The sequence below is a fragment of the Pelodiscus sinensis genome, chromosome 10, assembly GCF_049634645.1.
Source record: "Pelodiscus sinensis isolate JC-2024 chromosome 10, ASM4963464v1, whole genome shotgun sequence".
NCBI classification, from domain to species: domain Eukaryota; kingdom Metazoa; phylum Chordata; order Testudines; family Trionychidae; genus Pelodiscus; species Pelodiscus sinensis.
In genome coordinates this window covers 25381979-25409235 of record NC_134720.1, presented here as the reverse complement: position 1 = coordinate 25409235, position 27257 = coordinate 25381979, and the positions used below count along the sequence as shown (strand labels likewise).

General features: G+C 40.8%; 1 protein-coding gene and 1 long non-coding RNA gene across 3 annotated transcripts in view; one reads left to right on the top strand and one right to left on the bottom strand.

Annotated features, from left to right (window-relative positions):
• Positions 1 to 693: 693 nt before the first annotated feature.
• Positions 694 to 27257, bottom strand: part of LOC102455777 (carboxypeptidase B) — a 39545-nt gene continuing 12981 nt past the window's right edge. Inside the window, exons 4-11 of the mRNA XM_006115917.4 lie at positions 19922 to 20021; positions 19729 to 19830; positions 18812 to 18913; positions 16995 to 17105; positions 16813 to 16903; positions 15626 to 15828; positions 2280 to 2364; positions 694 to 881 (exon numbers count right to left, since the gene is read on the bottom strand). Coding sequence (XP_006115979.2) covers positions 694 to 881; positions 2280 to 2364; positions 15626 to 15828; positions 16813 to 16903; positions 16995 to 17105; positions 18812 to 18913; positions 19729 to 19830; positions 19922 to 20021 — 982 coding nt within the window. The remainder of the gene's footprint in view (positions 882 to 2279; positions 2365 to 15625; positions 15829 to 16812; positions 16904 to 16994; positions 17106 to 18811; positions 18914 to 19728; positions 19831 to 19921; positions 20022 to 27257) is intronic.
• LOC112544625 (uncharacterized) overlaps positions 792 to 27257 on the top strand; it is a 48252-nt gene continuing 21786 nt past the window's right edge. For both annotated transcript variants that reach the window (XR_012906235.1, XR_012906234.1), the window contains exons 1-2: positions 792 to 930; positions 16562 to 16738. This is a non-coding gene — a long non-coding RNA (uncharacterized LOC112544625). The remainder of the gene's footprint in view (positions 931 to 16561; positions 16739 to 27257) is intronic.

Genomic DNA, 27257 nt, shown 5'->3' with positions numbered 1-27257 from the left:
TGCAGAATCTGTAATGACTGATGAAGTATATAAGTTAATTCCTGTTATTATTTTTCATATTTTTATTATATTTAATTTTCAGTTCAAATAGTAACCTTTTAAATTTAGTAATCAGGACAGGACCCTCACCTCAATTCTCAATATCTGATTTTTTATCTCTGCCTTCTTCTGATTTAGGGATGCATTTGATATAATCATTATTAGGTTTTTCCCAAATTTATTTTTTCTTGGGCTCCCATTGGGCCTTACCTTTGTTTCATCGAGGAGCTAGCTGTTACTAAAGCTTCTGATTACTATTAGCCTATTAAGAGAGGTCCAGATTCTGCTCCTAGAAATACCTATCCAGCTCCATTGTAGTCAATGCCCCGTGATTAAATTTGGTTTAGTGATCATTAAAGGACATTTTAAAAAACATGTTAATTGGTCAACTAGTCAAAATAGACCTTGTTCTTCATTCTTTTCCAATGGTGCAGTCAGAGACTTTTTTCCATTTTAGAAACAGTAGGTCGTTTTTGCCATTTTTATTTGTGATTTACAGAAAAATCCTTAGCTATTTTCATTATCTCAAGAGCTCAAATGTAAACGAGAACTAACAGCATCCAGTAAAGCAGAAATCATCCACCCTCATAGAAAGAGAACAAAAGGGACAGTATATTTGAAACAATATTTCTTGAATAATTTTGCAATACCATTCTAATATAAATGGTTAAGGACATAATTGGCAATATATTTAACAGCTTTCATGGTCTCTTCACAGGTTGGCTTGATCTGAGATTCAGGGAGTGCAAATCCATATCTGCCCGTATCACGGAGCTCAAAGGTGAAGGAGTATTTGATGCCTTGATCATAAGCCCAGTCATCAGAGCCACCAGCAGCAGGATCTGCATTGGAGGAGAAATGAAAACTTTACTCGAAAAGGACAAGTCACTGGTAATCTGGGTGATTTATTATAACTATCATACCACATAATTAGAAATATAGGAAAGGCAGAGTACAAAGCAATCAGAGTCAATAAACCATTTGTGTGCATCCAGAATATGGAACAGAGCTTGCCAACTACTTTATTAGCCTTGAAAAAGGAAATCCGTAGTGATAAGAGGAGGAATATAACCATGTTCTCCATCTAAATGTATAGAAGAAACAATCCTGGTCAGAATATAGTCTGAGTTATTTTGCATCGCTGCTCCTGCCTCATTGTAGAGATCCCTCCTGAGAATGAATGCGAGGGTTATTTTTTGCCTGAGGAGAGAACTGAAAGCATGTTTTCCTCAGAAGCAAGGTTTATTACTTTGAATCCCCCTCCACAGGGTCTACACAATTCTTGAGGGATCTGCAAAACTGGGGAACCTGCTTTTTTTTTGTTCCCTCTTGATGAGCGAATTTAACATATACTCTCTTGGTTGTCCTTGTAAGGAGAGAATGGGGTTCTAATAATTTTTATCCCACAGGAGGTTCTCAAAATTGCTACAAATCCCCCCAAAATCTCAGTTGATCTTTTAAACACGGGCAAACAACTGTAGCCATTTTATTTAAGATAAAAAAATTGTCTTTCAAGTTGTTAAATCCTACAACTCTGAATTGTAAACAAGCCTAAGAAAGTAGGAGCCAAAACATCAGAGTTATAAAACTTTGGAAAATTGGGTTTGGAAATACCACATTAGTGTTATCACAAAGGGTTTGGACATAACACCACAAAATATCTAACACAACAGCTTGGTTTCAAGTGATTGTTAGAATGAGGTTGGAATTTCTATATTTTTAAAATAATCTCACAGTAACAGAATATAAATTTGCTGGTTAGAGTTGTGAAGGCAGTTTCTGGTCAAAAAGGTTTCACATTACTGTTGTCACCGAGGTTTGCATGCCCTGGAAATCAGGAAACTCACAAGTGCGATTGTCTCATGTTTTAATCACATTTTATGTGTTTGTTTTAGGAATTCCTAATAGGCCCATCCTGTTAGTGTTTGGGTACTATATAATTATTGTGTGAATTTCATTGGGAATCCACAGGTGCATGTTCGTACATTTGCAAATCCAGAAATGTTGCATACATACATTGTAGAGAGTCCAGTAAATGGGACTACTTGCAAAGACAAGTACCACTCAGAAAAAGTCAAGGTATCATAGCCTACACCATTATGAGGGAGATAAGCAGGGTGTGCATGTTGAGGGGGCTCGTCTTATGTTTTTTACTGGAAGGGATGATGCATAATTTTCTCTCATAATCTAGAAAAATAATTCTTACTACAGTTGCTTATGATATTAATGCTAATACTTACAGATTGTTGAAGCTCCTGCTCCATAGGTATATTTTGTGCCGTACAATGCAGCCAGCTCTTGAACTGCAGCTTTAGAAATTGTATTCTACAAGAAAGGATGATTAGAATATATGAAGTTATTCCAGACATTTAAAGCTTTACTCAGAAATCTGAGTTAACACATTATCCTGTAGCCTAAGGACCTCATTTTAGAAATTTAAAATTATCTGTAACTCTCGTTCCTCTTTGAGAATCAGTAACAGAGTTCATTCTGTCATCGTCTAACAATCTGCGAATGTCTACACTTCGTTCTTGTAGCATATCATTAAATAGTTTATACTCGAAGCTCTAATTATGGATATTTATTTGGAGTTGGGAAACCAAGGGGATAACAGGATCCAGGGATTACTCTATTTAAAAGAAATGTGCGCTTGGATCTGTGTGAATAAACTAGAAACATGAAAGAAAATGATGGTGAGGTTTAGGTACAGTAGATATACATATGGAAGTTATTAAGACAGCATTTTCTTCCTACTTACAGAAGTATAAATCCAGAGCAACACAGTAAAAGTGGTGTAAGTAAAATCAGAACTAGATCCTGTAAAATCCAGACTGCAAATGTCAACAATATTACTTCATGCCAGAGGTGCATGAAGTACCCTGGAGCCATAAACAACACTTCCATTATTTCAGTTTGCATTTCCCGTGGATCCATCCAACTTCAGTGGGGGTTGCACAAAGTCTGCCAACACTACAACACAGTTCTGAATGTTTGCATTATGAAAAATTGCAGGCTTTCTTTTGGAATGTGTGGCTTTCCCATTTCTTCATAATATGACATGTTGATAATAAAACTATGGAAAGTATTCCTAAGGGATGATAAATATTTGTATATCGTTAGTTGAGAACAGATGTTCAGCATGCGAACAAACAATGGATTACCATATCTGCCTCTGTAGTTCAGAGTTGAACAGCATGGTATTCCAAAGAATTTCTTCTATTCTCCTGTTTCACTCTAGATTACACCATACATTATTTTCCCCAGTAGAAGGAGTATTTTAAAACATTCTGACTTTCATTTAGTTCTTGCACATTTTAATGAATTTTCCAAGAGCTGCATTTGAAAATACTATGAAAAATAAATTGGTTAAGTGATTCCTTGCTTCTGTGAAAGTAGTAACAAGCCAAAATAATGGTTAAAATGACATTTTTATACCATGGGATTGTAATGGCTGCCACTGGGAGAAACAAGCTCAGTGTGCAAAATTCGCATTGAGAACTGGGTTTTGTACACCCCGGTATTCTGGTAGTTTGTATGCAGGGTTTTGGTTCATCGTGTTACATGGAGGTGGAGGCCTTTTACAAAACCCAGATTCAGATCTGTGAGCAGGTTTCAAACACACTCCAAAAACTGGAAATATAGGGTTTAGTTCTCTCTCTTCACTATACATATGCACAGGAGCAGATATGCTAGGCGGTGGCATGGGGCTCCCAATGACCCCCCCAAAACGTAGCAAGATTCAGGCAGGCAGACAGGCATCCTGTGACCAGTGGCCAGTGGCCCCACATTGCTCAGGGAACTGGCTGGTTGCTGGCATATCTCTGAGAATGCCTGGCGGGGTAAGGGGCTCCATGCATGCTGGCCCCCACCCTGGGCAGCATACAGAGACATGCCAGCAGTAGAGCAACTGAGCTAAGGCAGCGCCCTGCAGACTTTGCCTCCCTCTCCACAAGTTGCCCAGCACAACGCACCAACTGTGCTGTCCCCTTTACCAGGACCTATGGCCAATGGGAACTGTGGGAGTGGTGCCTGAGGGCAGCAGAGAGCAGAGTACTCCAGTGGCCCACCCTTACTGAGGAGCTGCTGCCAGAGGGATGCACCAGTCGCTTTGGGAGCTGTGCCGCCTGAGGTAACGCCATCCCTCTCACTCCATCCCATAACCCAACCTCAGAGTTGTAATATAGGATGAGGAGGATGAAGAAAAAAGTATGAAAAATGGGATGGGTGGGGAGAGAGAAAGAGAAAACGGTCTTTTTCTTTACTGGGTCCTGGGGGTGGGGAGGAGGACCTTAAAAATGAAGCTGCACACAGTGCCCGACTACTCTAAATACACCACCACATGTGCAGTTGTAAGAAAAGTGATATTGTGACATATAAAGCAACAACCTCAGAATCTTAACAGTTAGAATAATTAAACCTTCCACTGCTGAAAAATTGGCTTAATAGTTCATGCTTCCGCCTATTAAAATCCATGGCAGTTTTGTTACAGATGTCCATAAGAACTGCAGAGTTTGGACATTAGAGTTTGGCTAATGGTGATGTAACAAATTTTGCTCCATCACCTTTTATTTATATTGAATTAAATACATGTGCATGCAGCTGGGAGCTGTAGAAAAAGGATTTCTTGTTCACCTCACAAAAGAGATCTGTGTTGAAAATTTGTAATTTGCCTCCTTGTATAGACATGTACAACTGAAATTAGTGAATATAGGAAACTTATAAAATGGCTGTGCCTCCTATTGTGGATAGGGCATGCTGCTAATATAGTGTAGTCATCTTCTCAATGGTAAAAAACTAAGAAAAATAGAATAGGAATATTTCCTAGAAGGAGAGAAGGCGTTAAGTGTCAGCCAGCTGCCAAATGGCAAATTTAAAACATCAGCTACATGTCTCTGCCAAATTTAAGAGATCAGCTATGAGAAAAATATGTTATGAAAAATTCCTGTGAAAAGTATGACCCTATTCTGGATCAGAATTACCATAATGAGCAGGTAGCAGCTGTAAAGAAAGGTGCTTGTAGACTGGGAGTTGAAATTCCTGGTTGTTGAAAGACACTCTCATGTTTTCCAGGTTAGAGCATGGTGGCTTATTTTGTAATTCAGTAAATTGAATATGCCTATGTGACACCACAAAGTCGGTAGCAAAGCTAAGAACAGAACCTGGAGGTCCTGATACCAGATCCCTTCCTGTAATCATCAGGCAACATGCTTTCCCAACTGCTCTCTTAGGATATGTCTACACAGCAGGACTAAAGTTAAATGAAGCTATAGCTTAAATCAAAATAGCTTAATGTGGCTTTTGGCACTGTCTACAAAGCAAGAAGTCAAAGAAAGAATAGTCTTCCTTCAACTTTCCTTACTTCTCATGAAATGAGGGTTACCATGAATTGGAGTAAGAAGTCCTCCAGCTCGACATTATTTCAAAATAAAGGATTGTAGTGTAGACACACAGGGTGTGTCTAAATGACATGGCTCTGTTGATGGAGCCACATAGATTAGGCTAATTGGCAGAGGGAAATGAAGCCGTGATTTAAATACTCTCGGCTTCGTTTAAATTTAAATGGCTGCCACTCTCTGCCGACCAGCTGATGATCAGCTGTTTGTCAGCAGATGGGGGCAGTCTGGATGCGCCACGGTCGACAAGGAAGCCTCTGTCAACCGGCGCAGGTATGCCTCATGAAACCTGGTTTACCTGCGCCGGTCGACAAAGGCTTCCTTGTCGACCATGGCACATCCAGACTGCCCCGATCTGCGGACAAACAGCTGATCATCAGCTGGTCGGCAGAGCACGGCAACCATTTAAATTTAAATGAAGCCGAGATTATTTAAATTGCGGCTTCATTTCCCTCTGCTGATCAGCCTAATCTACATGGCTCCATTGACGGAGCCATGTAGTTTAGACACACCCTCACTGTGTTATTTCAGAATAACTGATGTTATTCCAAAATAACGCTGCTGTGTAGATGTACCCTTAATGTATGAAAAGCTTGAAAAAACTAAACCTCAGCACCAAAATGGAATGGTTTTATAGTAACCAAAGGAAGAATATTTAAAAGTCAAAAAAGGAAAAAAAAAAAAAAAAAGGAAGAATGCTGGCAAACAATTTTCCTTCTTCAAACAGTGGGAAAACAGAAATTAGGTCACTCTGACTCATCTTGTCTGCCTGCCTATTATGTTCAAAAGGGGAAACAATGCCTAACTTTTGTGAGATGAAAACCAAGCCTAGAGATTTACGTTCTTTGTGTTGCTGATAAAAGAAGAAGCAGTGCTGTGGTTAATTTTAAAAAACATTTCGCTTTCTACAGACTCTACTGGTTCTCAACATTCATTTGAACATCTGGTTTGTCACAGGGCTCTCTTTTTTGCTTTCTTGGCGGGGGCTCTATAAAAGAGGAACATTACAACTAGTACTGCCCAGTGGTCAGTCAGGGGTGTAGCAGATTGTCAGCCCTTTTCAGTTAGGGTATGTCTACACTACAGTGAAGATCAAAGTTGCCAGGGTTCGAATTAATGGGTCCAGTGAAGACACGATAAGTCAAACTGAGAGACACATTCTAGTCGATGCCAATAGTCCTGCTTCCACAAGAAGTAAGGGAAGTCGAAGGGAGAGTGTTCTCCCTTCAACTTCCTGCAGTGTGGACAGCGCCTAAAGTTAAGTTAAGGTATTTCAACTTCAGCTACGCAGTTAATGTAGCTGAAGTTGTGTATCTTAATCTTATCCCATAGAGTAGACATACCCTTTTAGTCCTGGCCATAAGCATCCCCAAGGCCTTTAGGTTTTTCACCTTAATTTGGGGATTTGGGGGTCAGGGTATTCTTCAGTGGGCCTCTCCACTGATATAAGGGTTTTACTGATTTCATCTTTTGAGAATGGGTAGGGGAGCCTGGACCCAAAAGCTCCAAACAAGAGCCTGATGATGAGTGGGTATGTTTTGCATCTTACAGTGCTACACAAATGTCCCGCATCACTTCCTAATCAAACCCTCCTTTTCTGCTCAGAGTAAACTATGGAATCACAAGCAAAGTCTCAGAGGCGTAGCCGTGTTGTCTATGTCAGCAAAAGCAATAAGGAATCCTGTGGCACAGTCAGTCACTTGTCTCTCCTCTGTAGGTTTTATTAGGTCTGCTTTTCCAGTTCTCAGGCAATAAGAGTTCCTGGACAGTAGCTTTCATCCCAAGCTGAGCTGCTCCGCCTGCAGCTTGTGCAGGCTTTGCGGGTACAGCTGGGCAGAGCTGCCTGGGCCCAGAGTGACTCCTTAACCAATTGCTCTCCAGTATGGGGTTTGTATGACACATCACTGGCTCCGCTGTCAAGAATCCTTCACTCTCAGGGACAAATTCTGGTGTCAGTTACACAAGTGAAAAGCAAGTAGCATCACCGCAGTGAAAGGACTTACTCCAGATTTATGCCTTCCATTGCAGAATGGCCTTCCATTCTCTGACTTGTTGCGGAACTTCCAGACACTGCGGCTACGTCTACACTGGCCCCTTTTCCGGAAGGGGCATGTAAATTTCACTAGTCGTCGTAGGGAAATCCGCGGGGGATTTAAATATCCCCCGCGGCATTTAAATAAAAATGTCCGCCGCTTTTTTCCGGCTTTTAAAAAAGCCGGAAAAGAGCGTCTAGACTGGCCCCGATCCTCCGGAAAAAGTACCCTTTTCCGGAGGGTCTTATTCCTACTTCAAAGTAGGGGCCAGTGTAGACGTAGCCGCAGTGTCTGGAAGTTTACATGCCCCTTCCGGAAAAGGGGCCAGTGTAGACGTAGCCGCAGTGTCTGGAAGTTCCGCAACTTCAAAGTAGGAATAAGACTCTCCGGAAAAGGAATAAGGCCCCCCGCGGATTTCCCTATGACGACTAGTGAAATTTACATGCCCCTTCCGGAAAAGGGGCCAGTGTAGACGTAGCCGCAGTGTCTGGAAGTTCCGCAACTTCAAAGTAGGAATAAGACCCTCCGGAAAAGGGCACTTTTTCCGGAGGAACGGGGCCAGTCTAGACGCTCTTTTCCAGCTTTTTTAAAAGCCGGAAAAAAGCGGCGGACATTTTTATGTAAATGCCGCGGGGGATATTTAAATCCCCCGCGGATTTCCCTACGACGACTAGTGAAATTTACATGCCCCTTCCGGAAAAGGGGCCAGTGTAGACGTAGCCTGCCTGTTCCAGAATCCAATATTCTCTGTGCTGATCTCTCAGCTTTGTTTCCATTTCAGCATGTCAGCTAATTAGTGTCACAAAAGGATCATGTTCCCTGATCTCATTATCCCATCGAACTACAGTTCAGTTACTGGCAGTTCAGTTACTAGCTTTTAAGGAAAGGCATGTGATTCTAGCCTCTCTCCTTATTGCATCTAAGGCATAATACAGCAGGCTAAGCACCTTGTACCTGATAATAGATTTTCTTTTGGAAGCAGCTCTTGTATCATCAATTCAGATTTACCTCTGCAAATTGCTGCTGGTTAAAAACACTCCAGGGGCCTTGATTATGCAGTTGCTACACCCAAGCAACTCCCATTGACATCAGTGGGATATTTGATGACATTCTTGATGTATAATGACTATAGGATCTTGAAAATACGTTATGGACAGTAATGTGCTTCGTGGCCACTGCGTATCATTCTACCCCTATCTTGTTCTTTTATATGCTCTAAGCACTGCCTTTCTGAAGCCAGCTATCTTCAAGGGGCTCTAAGCTGCACTCTTCTCATTGTAACTTTCACAGACATTACCTAGGGATTCCTTGATTTCCCTTTGCCATGGTAGCACTGCAAGTCCAAAGTGAGTCCATCCAATGTGAGAACTTGAATATGACTGGATGTACTCAATGCTGTGATTTCTACACAGGCATTACAAAACAGTTACAAGCTCAGTTTGATAACAGAACACACTATTGTATTAGGTAATGAGAGAAGCAGGCGTATACATGATACTCACTTTCCTCCTCTTTGCTCCAGGAGCCACTTCTAAAAATAATTTACCTCTATCTATCTTCCTTTTGCATTATTTCCTTTTGTTTACTTTGCTTCACAGTTAAGAGCACCAACATCTACTCGAAACAAGTAAAGGAAGTTATCAGAAAGACAGAAAAAGTGCGGGTTCAGGCTCCTGTGACCAAAAGCTAATTATGCCCCATTGAGGCATACGTGTCCAACCATTCTTTATGCTGATTTTGTTCACAAAGAACCCCAAAATGAACACTAGTAAAATCCAGAACTAGTTTACTGATTCTGGTTTTCAATCAAGAGGTAAATAGTTATCACAAAAATATTCAACGTGTGATGTGATATGGCAGAAATTCACTCCTTTGCACAGAACTTGCATAAGGCTGAATCTCTTTTTTCTCTCTAAGCCCTATTTTAAGGGCTCAAATAGGTTTTAAATGGTATATAAGTCTAGTTCAGGAGGGTGCATTCCCCCCATACATGCAGTAATCAACATGAATAGTAAGGTAGCCAATAAAAGTTCAGCTAAGCAGCCTTCTGCCCCACACATGCCACAAAAGTCTAATCTTTGGATAATTACTTTATGTCCATGTGGCAGGGTGGACTAGTTGCCGAAGTCCCCTGCTAAAGGCTTGTGGCCTTGCCACATCCTGCCTCAGTAGAGAAGCTATTGAGAGATCCATCACGAAGGCAAGAGCAGCTGCAGAGGAAGAGGCCAATCAGGGGCCAGGAAGGCCTATAAAAGGAGTTGGGGAAAAGAGCAGCAGTCAGTGTCTCTGGAGCCTTCAAGGTGTGTACACTGCCAGGCTGGCTGGATGAGAGAGCAGCAGCACCACGGACAACTCCATGGGGAGAGCTGGTTGGAGACTAATGAACTATGATGAGACTCTGAAATAGAGCCCTGAGGGTACTAGACTATGTTCTTTTTTCGAAAGGAGATATGCAAATTTGACACTAATTTGCATATCTTCTTCCAATTCCTTTTTTGAAAGCATTTTTTTCGAAAAAGAAAGCAGTTTAGATGCGGTTCTTTTGAAAAAAATCCCCTTTTTTGAAAGAACCCGTCTTCCTCAAAAAATGAGGTGTGCCAGGGTTCTTTCGAAAAAGGTTTTTTTCTCTCAAAAGAACCGCATCTAAACTGCTTTCTTTAAAAAAAAACAGTTTCCAAAAAAGTGATCGGAAGAAGATATGCTAATTAGTTCCGAATTTACATATCTCCTTTTGAAAAAATAATGTAGTCTAGATGTACCCGAAGGCAAGGACGAGGATGCTGCCTGCAGAAAGAGAAGTCCTGGGGGCACCACTCACTGTAGAGTGAGGAAACAGACCGAGGGGCACTAGTGGAGAGCACTGAGATGGACCTCTGGTAGATGAATACCCCCAGAAGCGGGTTCGATTCACACAAGGTTCGACTTGGCTGGAGAGCTGAGTTGCCAAAGACGCTTTTGGCTGTCAAACAGAGAGAATGCAGGCACATCCACTTGGCCAGAGGGGGGCACTCGTGAGAGCTGAGTGTCACCCCATTATAGTCCATTTGCTAACATAAGATTTGTTGCTTGTGCATGTTCAGATTCGTCTAGCTTCAACTTCTAGCTGCCGGAGCATGTTATGTCTTTTCAACTAGATTGAAGAGCCTATTATTAATATATTTGTTCCTTATGCAGGTACAAATCCAAAAAGTAGTCTAACTCCTCTATTAGCTCCTTAACCCCCATCCCATGCTCAGAAATCTATCAGAATGAATCTGGTGGTTTCTACAACTACTGTATCTCAGTCTTAACCTATTTCAAGTATAAAACAGGATTGAGGCTGTTGTATTTATTTTTGCTGGAAATAAAATGAGTGTGGGATTCATACCTTCATAGATTTCAAGGCCAGAACATCTTCTTTGAATTAAGTGCACCAGAACTAGAAACAATATTCTAGCTGTGATTGCATCAGGGTCAAATCTAGAAGTAAAACTCTAACCTCTAACTTCTGCTTGAAATTATCCTCTTTATGCACCCCGAATAGGAATGTGAAGGATTAGTCGACTATCTGATAAGCAAATGCTTATTGAATTCTCGAGAGGCTTGTCGATTAGTTACTTCCCCCCTTGCTCCCTCTATCAGAAAGAGGCAGCGGTGGGGAGGGAAGGGGAGAAGCAGGGGTACTTCAAAGTGGCAGCGCTGCAAGGATCCTGATGTTGGGCTCCTGCGGCGTTTCAAAGTGGCAGTGCCGCATGGAGCCTTGGGTCAGCTGGGGTCTCCATTGCTGACCCTGGGCTCCCTGTGGCGCTGCCACTTTGAAATGCTGCGTGCAACCTGGGGACACCTACATAGATGGGAAAATTCTGTGTTTGTACCTCACATGCTCTGGGGTTAGCGGGGAGAAGTATCATAAATGGTTTCAACCACATTCCTCCACCCTGATACTGGGAACAATGAAGGGCTACTTTTGTCCCGAATTTAAATTAGAATAGCATCAAGGCCTCTGTAACTTGTAATGGCCCTCTAAGCCTGAGACCACTGGACTTCCCAGAATGCCTCCACAGTGCCCTGTCGTGCCTTGGAAGCCAAGAAAGCAGGCACCATTTCACACATTTAGGGTGCATCTACACAGCACCCTAAACTTGAAATAAGATGCGCAATTTGCTTTATGTAAATTGCATATCTTATTTTGATTCTATTGCAAAATAGCTTATTTTTAAATTTGGCGGGTCTACATAGTGCCAAATTTTGAAATAACATGCTATTTTGAGACATCCCTTAACCCTAATGGAATGATGGTTATAGGGATGCTGAAATAGTGTGCCCATTATTTCAAAAAATATTTCAAAATAATGGGCGGCTTGTTAAGACATAGGGTAGCTGTTTCGGGATACCTCCAGCATCCTGAAATAGCTGTGCAGTGTAGACGTGCCATTAGGGATTACCTAACAAGAGGAAATTCCACCTGGCTCTTTAGATTAGCAGATTGTCCTTCTTTCTCTGCAACTATCCTGGCAGCACAAGAATAGGTCTACGGATCTGGCCCATGAAGTTGCAGCTCATTCTCCTTTTAAAGGCTTTATGAAGGGACAGGGAGCATGGCCTGAAAACCATCCAGAAGATATTGGGGCAAAACCATCTCCACCACTGTTGATCTTGGGATCTGCTCCCTGTTGCCTCAATCCCATTTGGAAGCAAAACTCAATGAAGAGTGATGCTGTCAGTTTCTACTGTCCATCAGCCTGTTCTCTACACTCCTCTTCCAGAGGCAATGAAGACATGGAGTGACATTAGTGTAATTAGCAACCATGTGGATATTTGCTCTGCATCTGGTTCTAATAGAAGAATGCTGCATAGAGTGACTGCTTTCCAGCATCACCTCCTAACCCACTGTTCTTTCTGAATACCTGCAGAGCCCCATGGCAGACTGTGCCTAAAGGAAAGGTCAGTGGGCTTGGAAGAAAGGAGGAAGAGGCTATTTTGGTGCCTCTGTTCCCCTCTTCTGCAGGATTAGGGTGATTTCAATAACATTTTACTTGATTTTGCTCCCTTCCTTCATGTTTCACTTTATAATGGAGCATTAGCCCCACACTGTTGAATTAAACAGTGTGGAGCAATATGTTAATAATGATAAGCAGCCATGCGAGGTTTTGTTGTTTAACTACATATTTCATCCCACTCAGAAAAAGATAAGAAATAGCAACTATACTTCCTTTAATTTATTAGATCTGCCAGAGTAAGAATAAACATCTAAGATAAGATAATAGTTCTAAATTTTACTTCTTCATTTAGAGCATGATTTATAGTCACTTTATTTGCCAGAACAATTTATATAAAGCTTCTGATGACAATTCTTCAGCCTCTCTCTGAATTCTGTATCTAGGCAAAAGTTTGCTGATATGAGACACATTACATGGTATTTAGTATAATGCCCTTTATTTCTCCTCCTTTTTTTTCTCTGTCTGATTTTTTTTAACCAAGGAGGAATTGCTAAGTGAAAAACCTAATTTCTTTGTGACTGTTCACGTGGACATACTTAGTCATCAGAAAGCTACACCATTAGAACCTACCCAAATCCCATTCAAGTTCATGGTAGTCTTTTAATTTATTTTAATGGGCTTTGGATCAGGCCCTTTACATTTAAATATTCCAGTTAGACACAAGAAGTCCTATGTCACTTTATAGACTAACAGATTTATTGAAGCATAAGCTTTTGTGGGCAAAGACCCACTTCATCTGATGAAGTGGGTCTTTGCCTATGAAATCTTATGCTTCAATAAATCTGTTAGTCTATATGGGTATGTCTACACTACCCCGCTAGTTCGAACTAGTAGGGTAATGTAGGCATACCGCACTTGCAAATGAAGCCCAGGATTTGAATTTCCCGGGCTTCATTTGCATAAGCGGGGAGCCGCCATTTTTAAAACCCCGCTGGTTCGAACCCCGTGCAGCGCGGCTACACGGCGCTCGAACTAGGTAGTTCGGACTAGGCTTCCTATTCCGAACTACCTAGTTCAAGCCCCGTGTAGCCCCGCTGCACGGGGTTCGAACCAGCGGGGTTTTAAAAATGGCGGCTCCCCGCTTATGCAAATGAAGCCCGGGAAATTCAAATCCCGGGCTTCATTTGCAAGTGCGGTATGCCTACATTACCCTCCTAGTTCGAACTAGGAGGGTAGTGTAGACATACCCTATGGTACTCCAGGACTTCTCGTTGTTTATGCAGATTCAGACTAACACGGTTACCAGTTACAGACAGTGCTGATTGGTTTACACGGTGATCTCATTAGCAAAAGCCAAGGATTTTGGCTGAAAGTATCCTTCTTTTGTAAAACCAAATATTAGTACAAGTTAGCATCTCTGGGACCCTGCTGTTTTTTGTTGGGAGTTCTAACTAAGGAAATACATTTTGGAATTAGAACAGTTGATCGGATCACAGCCTTCTAGTAGTGATAGGCTGTGCTCCTTTGTAGAAAAAATAATAAAACTTCCCCCTGAGAACATTGAGGCTGATTTAAAATATGGGATAAAATTACAATGGAAAGATTAACTTATATGAAGTGAAATCAAATGGATGTTTATTGACACATATCTCTTGCCTTCCTGAATTACATTTTTTAATACTGAAGAATGGAAGATTCAATCTCTAAACCAAAAGGAGGGTGGATGGACAGGGAGTAGAGGGGCGGGGGAGGAAAGGAAGGGGAATGGGCTTTTTTATTTATTTATAAAATTGCAAGACCTTAGCATGGATGATTTTAGCTGCTCTTCAATATTTGATATTCTTCTAGTCAATAAAGCATAAGACAGAACAGTGAATATGAAAATTGTTCACCCAGGATTTTTTAAAAAGAAAAGAAAAACGAAAAAAGATACATTGACACTGCCTTAGTGTTAATTTTGTGTATTTTTAAAGTTGGGTTTTACTGTACTTTTTGTGTCTGAGTGTCAATATAACTTTTTCCCATCTGAATGTAATGATGTGAGAAACATGCTGCACTTGAAGCAATATGCTTCATCACACTTGGGCTTGACTCAGCAAACTGGGCAGAAGATCATGCAAACTTCTGGCATATGGAGAAAACTGTGAGCAAGACAAAGAAGCAGTTCAGGAGTTTATATTATTTAATTAGACTGAGCTCTCATGTGTGAAATTTAAAATTCAAAACATTCAGTAAAAATCAAAGACAAATAAAAAAGATGGAAGAAATTACTGGAATATTTACAGTTAAAATTCTGACATGTAAAATATTATAACAAACAAACCTCAAATCATCTCTTAATGCTCCCCTTTTCAAGTAAGCCTCCAGAAGTGCAAAGCAAAACTATTAAGTTAGGCATACTCTTCCTTTCTGCTTCAGAATTAAGATAGAACATTGTGGGAGCCCTTACAAATGTGTCAAAGCTCTGCAACAGTAAAGCCAGCGTAATGCCATTGCCTTAGATTTCTGGCAGCTTAACGGGAAGAGAAAGGGTCAAAATGGATTTTTTTCGTTTTGTTTGTTGTGATGTTTTTCATGGCAACTTTTAATTGCTAATATTCTAGAGAATTGAAGTCATTTTATTATTTTTATTATATATTTTTGAAATCTTACAACTTTTACATGTTCAGCCTTTTTAAAAAAAGATAAATAATTCACTTACTAAATTGCCTTTATCAGACTTAAAAATCTCTAGAAGTTGGGTGCGGCTCTAAACTTCATTAAATAATGATATTTTAAGGCAGATCCACAGCTGGTTTGAATCATTCTAGCTCCATTAAAGCTATGGAGCTATGCCAACTTACACAAGCTGTGGATCTGGCCAACTGAGCATGAAGTTTGTTTGAAATGTATTGCAGCCAGATACACTGTAACCCATTGAATAAAGTGGAAGCAATGTGATATAATTTACATCTCTATATGACATTATTTGCAGACAAACACATTCTTGCAGACAAATCCAACTTGTGTATGATGGAGATGAATCAGGGATTCTTGAGTTAAACTTATACCTCAATGCTCTTCAAATTCTTTTGCTATAAAAAACTAATTTACTTTTGAAAGCTGATTGTCCAGTTTTTTTCCTAGAATATGTAAGAAAATTTCTGAAATTAACCTGATCTAAATAGCAAGTGAAGAAATGTGCATATTCTCCCTATTTCACCAAAATTACAAAGTGTTACAGTATTTGTGTTCTACTTACCAACTCTGCATGGTTCTTTACAAGGGAGTAAGTATAAGAGTAAGGAAACAGCAGCATCTGGGAATAGGAGTGAATGGTCAAGTATGCCTTGATAGTGGAGAGATTTCTACGGATAAAATCAGCCAGTGCCTTGGTCTCCTTTTCAGACTCAGGGGCACTTCCACAGTAAGTGTCATCACATGGTTTTCTTGAGGCACCAACACCTGTGGGGAGGGGCGAATGCTTATATGTAATGAAACAGAATTATGTCAATGGACCATAAAAGTTAAGACTTTTTAGGCAACCTTAAGTTAGTCCCCTGGAGCAGTGTTTCTCAACCTTTTTTTAAATGAAGTTCCCCTTTATTAAAAAAAAATTATAAGTCCCCCCCAGTACCTACAGTTTTCAGACACACAACATTTTTCTTCCATTGAAACACATTTGTTTAAACAACTTAATCGTAGTTGGGTGGGTGATGAAATTTTTGGGTGTTAAAAGTACAAAAATAATAAAGTGCTGTAAAACTTAAATAAAAAATTCAGTTTTCTCCAAATTTCAGTTGTGTTGACGTACCCTCCAGACTTCTCTCGAGTACCTCTAAGGGTACTTGTACCACTGGAGAAACACTGCCCTTGAGCATATATGATATACAGAGACAGAATATTTATTATGTGCTCACACCCTTTTAGACAATATAGCAAAGCATTTTGCCAAAATATTTTTTTCACAGGTACTATATTTGGAGGAATAAGAACATTTTATACATTACCGAAGTAAGTCATCCTATTGGGTAAATGAATTCATATGAGGGGTGAACAATTCTGTTGACCTGCAGTGCTTTTTTAGAGACCTTTCCTTGAATGTCTGCTACATATCACAGGGCATTCGAGTGGAAGTCTGTAGCTTTCATTTTTTTGCATTATATATAGTGCAATGCTTCCCCCTGTATCATTTCAGTGCCTATAGAAATTTCCAGACTGATGGCCCTACTGATAGAAGACTTCTGTTCACCCAAAGGGACAGATGTGGCATGCACAACAACAACAACATAAGCTTCCCTAAGGAGTGTTGTTGCTGATGATTGCTCCATAGCTGGAAGGACCAACTCAAGGAGCGAGGATATTCCATCTCTGTGTAAGTAGCCTTTTGATATGTTATATGCTGCACCTTTCAATGTTCACTTTCATCAAATATTAGGCAATACTTACTGCACCACCCAGCATTAAAATTCCTGTTGGGGTCAGTACCAATGCAGCTGCTGCCAGCATTTGTGGAACGTGTCTTCCTCCACATGCGATACTGAAATAGAAAGTGCATGTAAATACTGTAGGATCGTTACAGTACTTACCAGTTTAATTACATTCTTTTTCAGAAAGAGGAGTATACATACATTGGTCCAGGTGTAGACATAGCCATCAATATTAAGGACAGGCAGGATGTAGAAATCCACGTTGTCAAGAAGGTGTGTCATAACAGTATCACTTCCATAAGTGCTAACAGCCTAGATATAGGTGAAAAGAGAGCTGCTGTTTTCATTGAATCAGTAATTGCTGGGTGCTCTGAAATGTATTTTAAAAAGTAAAGCGTGTGTTGTCTTTTGCAACTGATGCATAATCTTTTAATCTGATATTCAGGAAGTTATTCAAAAGGCTCTGTGTGTAAAAGCAATCCACCAATTTAAATCCAAAACTGCAAATATGTTGTTCTGAGGTAGCATTCTTCATTAAGGGTCATATCTAAAAGCCACTGAAGTCAATGGGAGTCTTTCCACTGACTTCAGTAGGCTTGGGTCCTGGCCCAAGCACCCTAGAATTAATAACAGTTTGACATCTGAGACAGGCTAAAGCTTTGAGATATTTTTAAGTACTGGAAAGAACAAGGAATAAATCCCAGGTTATATCATTTAGAACCACACTACTGTTGTAAAAAAGCATTAATTTTCTAACTTAAAATTGCACAGATGAATAAGCACTGATCGCGAGCAATGCACCAAATCAGCATGCAAGTGAGTAGACTTAGAGCACTCCAAAAAAAATCTTATTTAGAGGGATTCAATGCTCCAGACCGCATATTCTATAAGGGCTCTTGCCTCCCTGTAGTCTACCTTCTTAAAACTTTTTATTTGTATTTGAGAAAATATGTCTCAATCCCATTTCAAACACAGAATTTGCACAGAGAGGATCCTTCTGAGACATTCAGGACAATAGATACACTTCTGACTCTAGGAAACTCTCATCACAAAAGATAATACAACATTAAATGATCTATGGAGACAAATTTCCCCACTCCTTCCCTTATCACACAGGCATCATGAAAACTCCAGCACTCGGGGCTTGATTCTCTATTGTTTTGTGTGATCATTTACATATCTACACCTGTATAAAGTGAGTGTAAAAGGGGCATAGAAAAGCTACCATTCTGATCTGGTAGGCTACATCTAGACTGGCAAGATTTAGCGCAAATACTCTAAACGCAAGAGTTTTTGTGTTAGAGTATTTGAGTAAGAGAGCATCTATACTGGCATGTGCTTTTGCACAAAAGATTTGCTTTTGCGCAAAAGCATCCATTTTAGCCATTGGGCTTTCTTGCGCAAGAAATTGATGTTACCTGTCTACACTGGCCTCTTGCACAAGAACACTTGCGCAAGAGGACTTATCCCTGAGCAGGAGCGTCAGATTATATGCGCAAGAAGCACTGATTTCATACAGTAGAACGTCAGTGTTCTTGCACAAATACTCGTGGCCAGTGTAGACAGGCGGCCGCTTTTGCGCTAAATCTTGCCAATGTAGACACAGCCGTAGTGTATTGCACCCAAGGTTCCTTCACTTTGCACACATATGAATGACCACAGAAGATGCAAAGCAATTGAGAATCAGGCAGTGTAATTTGTTGACTAGTAAACAGTGCTCCAAAGCAGGTTATGGTTAGTAGGTCTCTGAGGTAAAGCACTGAGGCAAGGGCAAGGATCTGTCCCACAATATGTATATGCTTCACTTCAAGAGGAAAAAGGACCCCAAATTGTATTATTCCAACCCAAATGCAAAATCAGAGAATAAAATTAGAAAGTTCTAGACTAGAAACTACCAAGGACTGACAAACAGGAGATCTTATTATTGTATTTGTTTCACATTTGTTATACTCTTTGTCATGTTCTACTACAGTTGATCTGTTTTGTGAAAACCTTTCTTAGTTACTGGATATACCAACCTCTTTCACAAACCACTGGCAGAATGCAGGGGAGATCCACTCTCTAGCATGGAAACCACAATCCATAAAGATGGCCTTTTTGTTTGAACCACTTTTCCCCACCTATAGTAAATAAAATATGATGAAATACAATCTATTTGATGTACAAATTACTAATATTCTATCTCCAGACTAGTGACTCTAAAGGTGAAACTTAACAACAGCATGAGATATATTCCTTGATTAAATTGGAAACCTAATACTAGGTGAGTATATTCTTGCCTTGCCTCTCTGGACAATCAAGCTGTTCAAGTTAAAATAGTATTTCCTTTATTTTGTTTAAATGTAGACAAGCCCATATTTTCCCAGATTATTTCATTACTACACATTATTGGTAGATTTCATAGTGTAGTGTTATTAGTTGAAAAGACCAGGTTGGTTATATAAATTCTGGTGAATGCTAGTGCTGTTTTGGATAAATAATCTGTTTCTCCCCTCCCCTGTTTATTTCTTCATATCTTATTTATTCATAAGAGTTATGGGATAGAAAATTATGTCTGAAGAAGATAGACAAATTGTTTTCAATTGCGAGATAGGCTGACATTTATAGATCCCTTTATAGTAAGTGGGTTTACAAACAACAGATGGCGTGAACAATTACATAAAGGTAGATTATCATTTACAATGCTCACAGGAATGTGGTTAAATTTATAGCTCTGAACTTCCAAAATATTTATTATGGGTTTCACTCTCTCAACTCTTTACCTTAAATCAAAAGGATAAAAAAAATCACAATAGAAGTAGCTCTCAAAATGTGTTTTGATTTCCTAGAGGATTTATAATACATGCCAGAGTTAGTGATGGCTTAATAAATATTGTAATTATATTCATGTTACAAGAAGAGACCAGACTGGTAAAAAGAAATTAAGGACAATTACCTTGAGGAGGTACATGGGCCGCCCTTGAAATGTAGTCCCAATCTGAGTGCGAGACACAAGTTTTGCGTTCTGAGCAGCAATGTCAGCCGTCCAAGCAGTGATCTATATAATACAATTGTTAAGTTTAATGACATCTCTAACCCCAGTTCCAAAGCATTTAGTGAATGGAGAGTGTAACATTTATAGACTTTACCGTGTCCCAGTCGTTGTATTTTACATAACTGTGTCCAGCAGTACGAACTTTGCTGTCAAACTGAGCATCAAGAACTGTCTTCAGGTTGTCGATTAGAATTCTGCAAGAAACCCACAGTAGTAACAAATATAGCAAGAAGACTTGTCGGGGGTAAAGTTATTCTTCAAATTTGATTTTCCCTACTAGAGAAAGCATTGGACAGATATCACTGACCTACCATTAGGAATCACAGTGATTCTGAAATGAAGTGTTGAGTTTGGCCTACATTCCTGATTACAATTACAGGAATTCACAGCAACCTAATTTAGCCTTATGTTCTGCTCCAAGGCAGGGCATGGGGATGATTGAGCCCTTCCTGGCTGGCAGCTGTCCACCAGGCCAGCTCTTTGCTCCCAGCCCTCCACAGTGCAAGGTCTTCAGAGTCAGCAGCAGGGAAGCTGACAACCTTATTTTCCCCATGTTGTAAGGATGCGCTCATGGAACAGCCCTCTCCCCCTCACCTGTTGTAAGCTTATGCAGACAGCATTGTATTGCTTGTGGGAATGGGCTTCTTGGGAACAGGGTCTTCCTTGAGCTGATAGCACAGAATGACATTTGCCCTGTCATGTCACAACATGATGATACAACATACCAGGCCATTGAAAAGGCATCATCAAGCAACCTCCGGAAAAGAGTAGCCCCCACTCTGCCCAACCAAACTCCCAAGGTGGTTTGGCAGCCTCCTAATGCCAATGGATTGAACCATCTCCCAGCTCGTTTTGGTTTGATTTATGCCAGCTGCAGCAAGGTGAATGCAGTCATTCAATAAGCAACAGGATATATGCACTGAAGTCCTGTCTTCTTCTGCCACTCACTTTTCCCATGAGCAAAGACTAACACTTACGGCTTATTAACAGGCAGTAACTCAGGACAGTTTGCTTGTATTTCAGCCACTCTGACTTTTATTTTCAAGTGCTTGTCTTACCCTGTATGGTTAGAGGGTCAAAAATAGCAAAAACATTATGTTCTTGATCAAAGTGATCGGCACAGATGAGAGGTCAATTTGCTGTGCAAATCTAGCCTTCATAATGAACACTTAAAATGGCTGCAAATACATAATTTCAGGGCCCTGCAGCTGCAGATCAAAGAATTGTGTTTACTTTGGCTGTCACAAGGACATTCTGCTGGTTTGTCAGGGACATCCTGCAACCCTCATGGGCCTTGCAATCAGAAGAGAGGTGCATGATCTTGTGCAAATCTATGTATATTGTTGGAAATTCTAGTACACACCAGTGTAATTCCTCCTTTGCCAAAGAGAAAATCCTTCAATGGATTCTTCTGCTATAAGGGGGTAATAAGAACACTGAAAACATCCTCAAGAACTATAATTATATTTTTATTGCCAAAATATATGGGTCTTTCCTTCATGGGGCTACTCTGAATATGTCAGAAGTACAATTATAGTGGCAAATGCAGTATTAATTGTACTGCTGTGGTTTCCTTAGGACCTGAAAAAGAAACCATTGAGTCTTTTAATGAAGTAATGTTACTACCATTGATAACTATCGAGGTCTCTCCTTTAATATTAGTGGTAAAATGTTTGTAAAGTAAATATCCCATTTACATTAGTTATTTTGCATGTTTGTCATATTTTATGTTAAGGGGCTCCAATAAAAGTCTCTAGGGATGCATTCTTAACAGATTGAAAACACAGATTTAGCAGATTAAAGGGACTAATTTAATGAGAGCTGCATGATCTAGTAGGAAGGAATTTGAGCTAGTGAAATAGGTATGGGGCTGTGAGCCAAAAGCTTGGCTATCTTAATCCAGCTCTGCCACCTGACTCAGTGTTTGTTTCAGTGTCTTGGTAAAATGAGATAATATTATTGACTTACCTACTACACAACTAATGGTCCAGATGCAGCCAATATTGTCGAGATATTTTGTACTATTGTGGTGACACAAGTCATCCATAAACCTTAGTAGAGAGAAAAGATAGGTGAGGTAGTAGCTTTTATTGAACCAGCATTTGTTGGTGATGGAGACAAGCTTTCTTGCTTACATGGAACTCTTCTTTAGAAACCTTGTCTTTACCACCAACAGAAGTTGGTCCAATAAAAGATATTACCTCACCCATTGTGAGTCTCTCAGGGTATGTCTACACTACCACCCTAGTTCGAACTATGGTGGTAATGTAGGCAACCGGAGTTGCAAATGAAGCCCGGGATTTGAATTTCCCGGGCTTCATTTGCATAAAGTCGGGCGCCGCCATCTTTAAATGTCCGCTAGTGCAGACTCCGTGCCCGCGGCTACACGCGGCACGGACTAGAAAGTTCGGACTAGGCTTCCTAGTCCGAACTACCATTACTCGAGGAGTCCGAACTTCCTAGTCCGAACTACCTAGTCCGTGCCGTGTGTAGCCGCGCGGCACGGAGTCCGCACTAGCGGACATTTAAAAATGGCGGCGCCTGGCTTTATGCAAATGAAGCCCGGGAAATTCAAATCCCGGATTTCATTTGCAACTCCAGTTGCCTACATTACCACCCTAGTTCGAACTAGGGTGGTAGTGTAGACATACCCTCATATACTATCATGGCTACAACAACACTCTATAAATCTTATTGGCAGCTGCTTTGGTTCACTGTTTGGATAGGGATTTGAAAATATAAATTATAAAGGTGTCTAAGGCTGTGTCTAGACTGCAGGGTTTTTTCGAAAAAACTTCACTTGTGTCTAGACTACAGCCGCGTTCTTTCAAAATTAAATCGAAAGAACGCGGCTTTTCTTTCGACGGCGGTACTTCTCATTTCACAAGGAAGAACGCCTTTTTTCGAAAGTGCTCTTTCGAAAAAAGGCATTCTTGAATGCAAACAGGGCTTTTTCGAAAGAGAGCATCCAGACTGCCTGGGTGCTCTCTTTCGAAAAAGCGGCTCACTTTTTCGAAAGAAGAGGTTGCAGTCTAGATGCTCTTTTTCGAAAGAAGCTTTTTCAAAAGTATCTTTCGAAAAAGCCTCTTTTGAAAGAGGCTTGCAGTCTAGACATAGCCTAAGTGACGTAGCAGCACCAATCCTTCACTATGTGGGCAGAAGGACTGTCAGATTTCTTCCAGCCTGCTCGAGTGCTTCTGTGGTATTCCCTAGTAGCTGCTGGGTAAGCCTGAATAGTACTGCACCCAATGTATTGGAAGAAGTTATATGTATGGCCCCCTTACAAATTTATGACCATAATTGGATTGATTGATTACATACTCTTCATCTTATAGCAGGAGTTTCAAACTCCCAGCACTCAGGCCATCCGCAGCCAGAGCTGTTGTGCAATGTGGCCAAGCAAACTAGGAGTCCCTAAGCCCTGGCCCTTCCTGACACTGCCCTGGCCCTTCCTGACACTGCCCCGCTCTCTCCCATCCCCTGAGGTTCTCTGCTTCCCTGCAGTTCCTACTACCATAGGGAATATGGGGGGAGGGGCCCCAACCCCTGCTGCTGCACTGTGCCAGGCCTCCCTCCCCGGTAATCCCTGAAGCCATGTCCTCGGAGGATAGGGTACCCTGGGGGGGGGGGGGGGGGGAAGAGGGCAGGGTGGTGGCAGGAAGGGACAAGTCTTGGATAACAGTAATGGACAGCCCCACTCCTTTAGCCTAACAAAATTCCCAGGCCGGATTGTGCAGTTGCTCCCTCCAGGGATGACCTGTGGGCTGGGAGTTTGAGATCAATGCTCCTTCTAAGTTGTACGCTTGTGCCACCACTCAGGAGAATTCAGATGCTGCCCAGCTGATTAAGAGAGCACCCACAGCTAGGAGTTTTGTTTCTACTGGTGGTGCACATTCACACATGCCTCAGTGCACATAAAATGTATTCCGCATATGAATAAAAAAAATCCAAACACGGATGAAAAAGATTGGAGGGAACACTGAGATCCCTACCTTATAGCATTGTCTCAGAGGAGTAGCCATGTTAGTCTGTAACAACTAGTAGTCCTGTGGCACCTTAGAGACTAACAAAAATATGTATAGTATCTTGTACGTAGTACAGTATCATCTCACAGGCCTTGGGAGACAGGCCAATCCTTGCCTACAGACAATCCTTAACCGGAAACAAATTTTTTCCAGCACCCACATATCACACCAGAAACACACTCACCCAGAAACCTACCCCCGCTATAAATCTCCAGCGTTGTTGACTCAAGTCCCACGACTTGAACTCGAGTCCAACTTAAGTCGGCTAGGTGACTCCACTTGAGACTCAACTCGGGTTCATTGTTTGTGACTTGAGACTCGACTTGAGACTTGCTAATTTTGTTAAATTGACTTGGTGAAAAAATTGTCTGAAAATGCTGATATTGATGGCTTGTACAAAAGTGACTTGACATTTTTTAAATTAAGACTTGAGACTCGACTTGGGACTTGACTCGAAAGTGACTTTAGGGATTCAAGACTCGACTTGAGACTTGAACTGTAGTGACTTGAGACTCGACTTGGTCTTGACAATGCCAACTTTAAGACAACACTGTAAATCTCATTGCCAACTCTGTCCACACATACAAGTGACACCACCACAGGACCTAACCACATAAGCCACAATATCGGGCTCATAGAACTGCACGTCCTCTAATGTGATATAAGTCATCAAGTGCCAGCAGTGCCCCTCTGCCATGTCTATTAGGACAGTCTCTATGACAAAGGATAAATGCATACAAGTCTGACATGAGAAATGATAACACACATAAACCTATAGGGGAACATTTTAACCTGCCTGGGCACTCATGAATGTATTTAAAAGTAGCCTTCCTTCTACAAAGAAATTTCACAAGCCAATTACATAGAAAGAGAGCAAAACTGACCATCTTTTGCATATTTGACACTATTTCCCTGGGCTTGAACAAAGACATTAACTGGATATCACATTATAAAGCCTTCCTTCCCTACATTTAACACCTCATTTACATCAAAAGCTAAGTATGGAGAACTTCCATCCCATTCAGTTAGCCTCATTATCACTTGTACTACAATTGACGGATACCTTTTTATTTTTCTTCCCTTCTTTTTCTGTTATACATTCTGGGTTCCTGTTATTTCCACTCTAGCTTCCAGCTCATCTGAAGAAGTGAATTTTGCTCACGAAAGCTCATGATACTATATATATTTTTGCTAGTCTCTAAGATGCCACAGAACTACTTGTATTTTTTTAATAACATTGTGTTAGTGTAGAACTTCTTTGCGAACAATAGGGGACTTAAACATTTTATATAACACTGAAGCTTGATCCAATTTGTATTCAAGTGAGTGGAAAGATTCCCCATGACTCAACAATCTTTTCCTGGATTAAATAGGAATAAAATGACTAATTTGCTGAATTTCTCTTCATCACAGACATTGTTTAATGCTGAGACAAGATAGTTAAGTAATATCTTTTATTGGACAACTTCTTTGGGTGAAAAAGACAAGCTTTCAAGCCACTCAAAGCTCTGTATCCATTCAATGACAAATTGATAGGCTGATTCAATATTCTGTGTTGTTAAGTAAAACACATTGCTCATGGTGTTGTATTGGACAGATTGTATCAGAAAGCACCACAGGATTATTTTACAAACAGATAGGTCTGTGAATCTTAGTTTACTAACAATTGCATAGTAGTTTTATGATGAGACCTAAAAATAAATGAAAACATTGGTGAGGAAACCTCTGTTGGTCTCCCTGAACTGTGATGTGGCCTTTGGTAAGTCACTTCAATTTACTAGACCTCTGTCTTGTCCTGCCTTTTATCTTTTTACATTGTAAACTCTTCACATTTTGTTCTTCCTGGTTTTATAGTGTCTATCCCAATGGGATCTGAATCGTAATTGCAGCCTCTAGGTGCTACAATAGTAAAAATAATGGTAATGAAAAATTAATGAATAGCTTGACTAGCAGTTCATAGAATCATAGAATACTAGGACTGGAAGGGACCTCAAGAGGTCATCAAGTCCAGTCCCCTGCTCTCATGGCAGGACCAGATACTGTCTAGACCATGCTTGATAGACATTTATCTAACCTACTCTTAAGTATCTCCAGAGATGGGGATTCCACAACCTCCCTAGGTAATTTATTCCAGTGTTTGACTACCCTGACACCCTTTTAGATACCTGAAAATGGCTATCATGTCCCCCCTCAATCTTCTCTTTTCTAAACTAAACAAACCCAATTCTTTCAGCCTTCTTTCATAGGCCGTGTTTCTAAACCTTTAATCGTTCTTGTTGCTCTTCTCTGGACCCTCTCCAATTTCTCCATCTCTTTCTTGAAATGCAATTCCCAGAACTGGACACAATACTCCAGATGAGGCCTAACCAGTGCAGAGTAGAGCAGAAGAATGACTTCTCGTGTCTTGCTCACAATACACCTGTTAATGCATCTCAGAATCATGTTTGCTTTTTTTTGCAACAGCATCACCCTGACTCATATTCAACTTGGGGTCCACTATAACCCCTAGATCCCTTTCTGACGTACTCCTTCCTAGACAGTCGCTTCCCATTCTTTATGTGTGAAACTGATTGTCCCTTCCTAAGTGGAGCACTTTGCATTTGTCTTTATTAAACTTCATCCTGTTTACCTCAGACCATTTCTCCAATTTGTCCAGATCATTATGAATTATGACCCTATCCTCCTGAGTAGTTGCAGCCCTTCCCAGCGTGGTATCATCTGAAAACTTAATAAGCGTACTTTCTATGCCAATATCTAAATCGTTAATGAAGATATTGAACAGAGCCGGTCCCAAAACAGACCTCTGCAGAACCCCACTTGTTATACCTTTCCAGCGGGATTGAGAACCATTAATAACTACTCTCTGACTGTGTCTACATTGGCACCCTTTTCCGGAAAATGGATGCTAATGAGACATTTCAGAATTGCAAATGCTGCGGGGGATTTAAATATCCCCCGCTGCATTTGCATGAACATGGCTGCCGCTTTTTTCTGGCTCGGGGTTTTGCCGGAGAAAAGCGCCAGTCTAGATGGGATCCTTGAAAGTAGGAATAAGGGATTTATTTAAATCCCCCGCGGCATTTGCATGAACATGGCTGCCGCTTTTTTCCGGCTCGGGGTTTTGCCAGAGAAAAGCACCAGTCTAGACAGGATCTTGCGGAAAATAAACCCTTTTCCAGAAGATCCCTTATTCCTACTTTCAAGGATCCCATCTAGACTGGCGCTTTTCTCCGGCAAAACCCCGAGCCAGAAAAAAGCAGCAGCCATGTTCATGCAAATGCCGCGGGGGATATTTAAATCCCCCACGGCATTTGCAATTCTGAAGTGTCTCATTAGCATCCCTTTTCCGGAAAAGGGTGCCAATGTAGACACAGCCTCTGAGTACGGTTATCCAGACAGTTATGC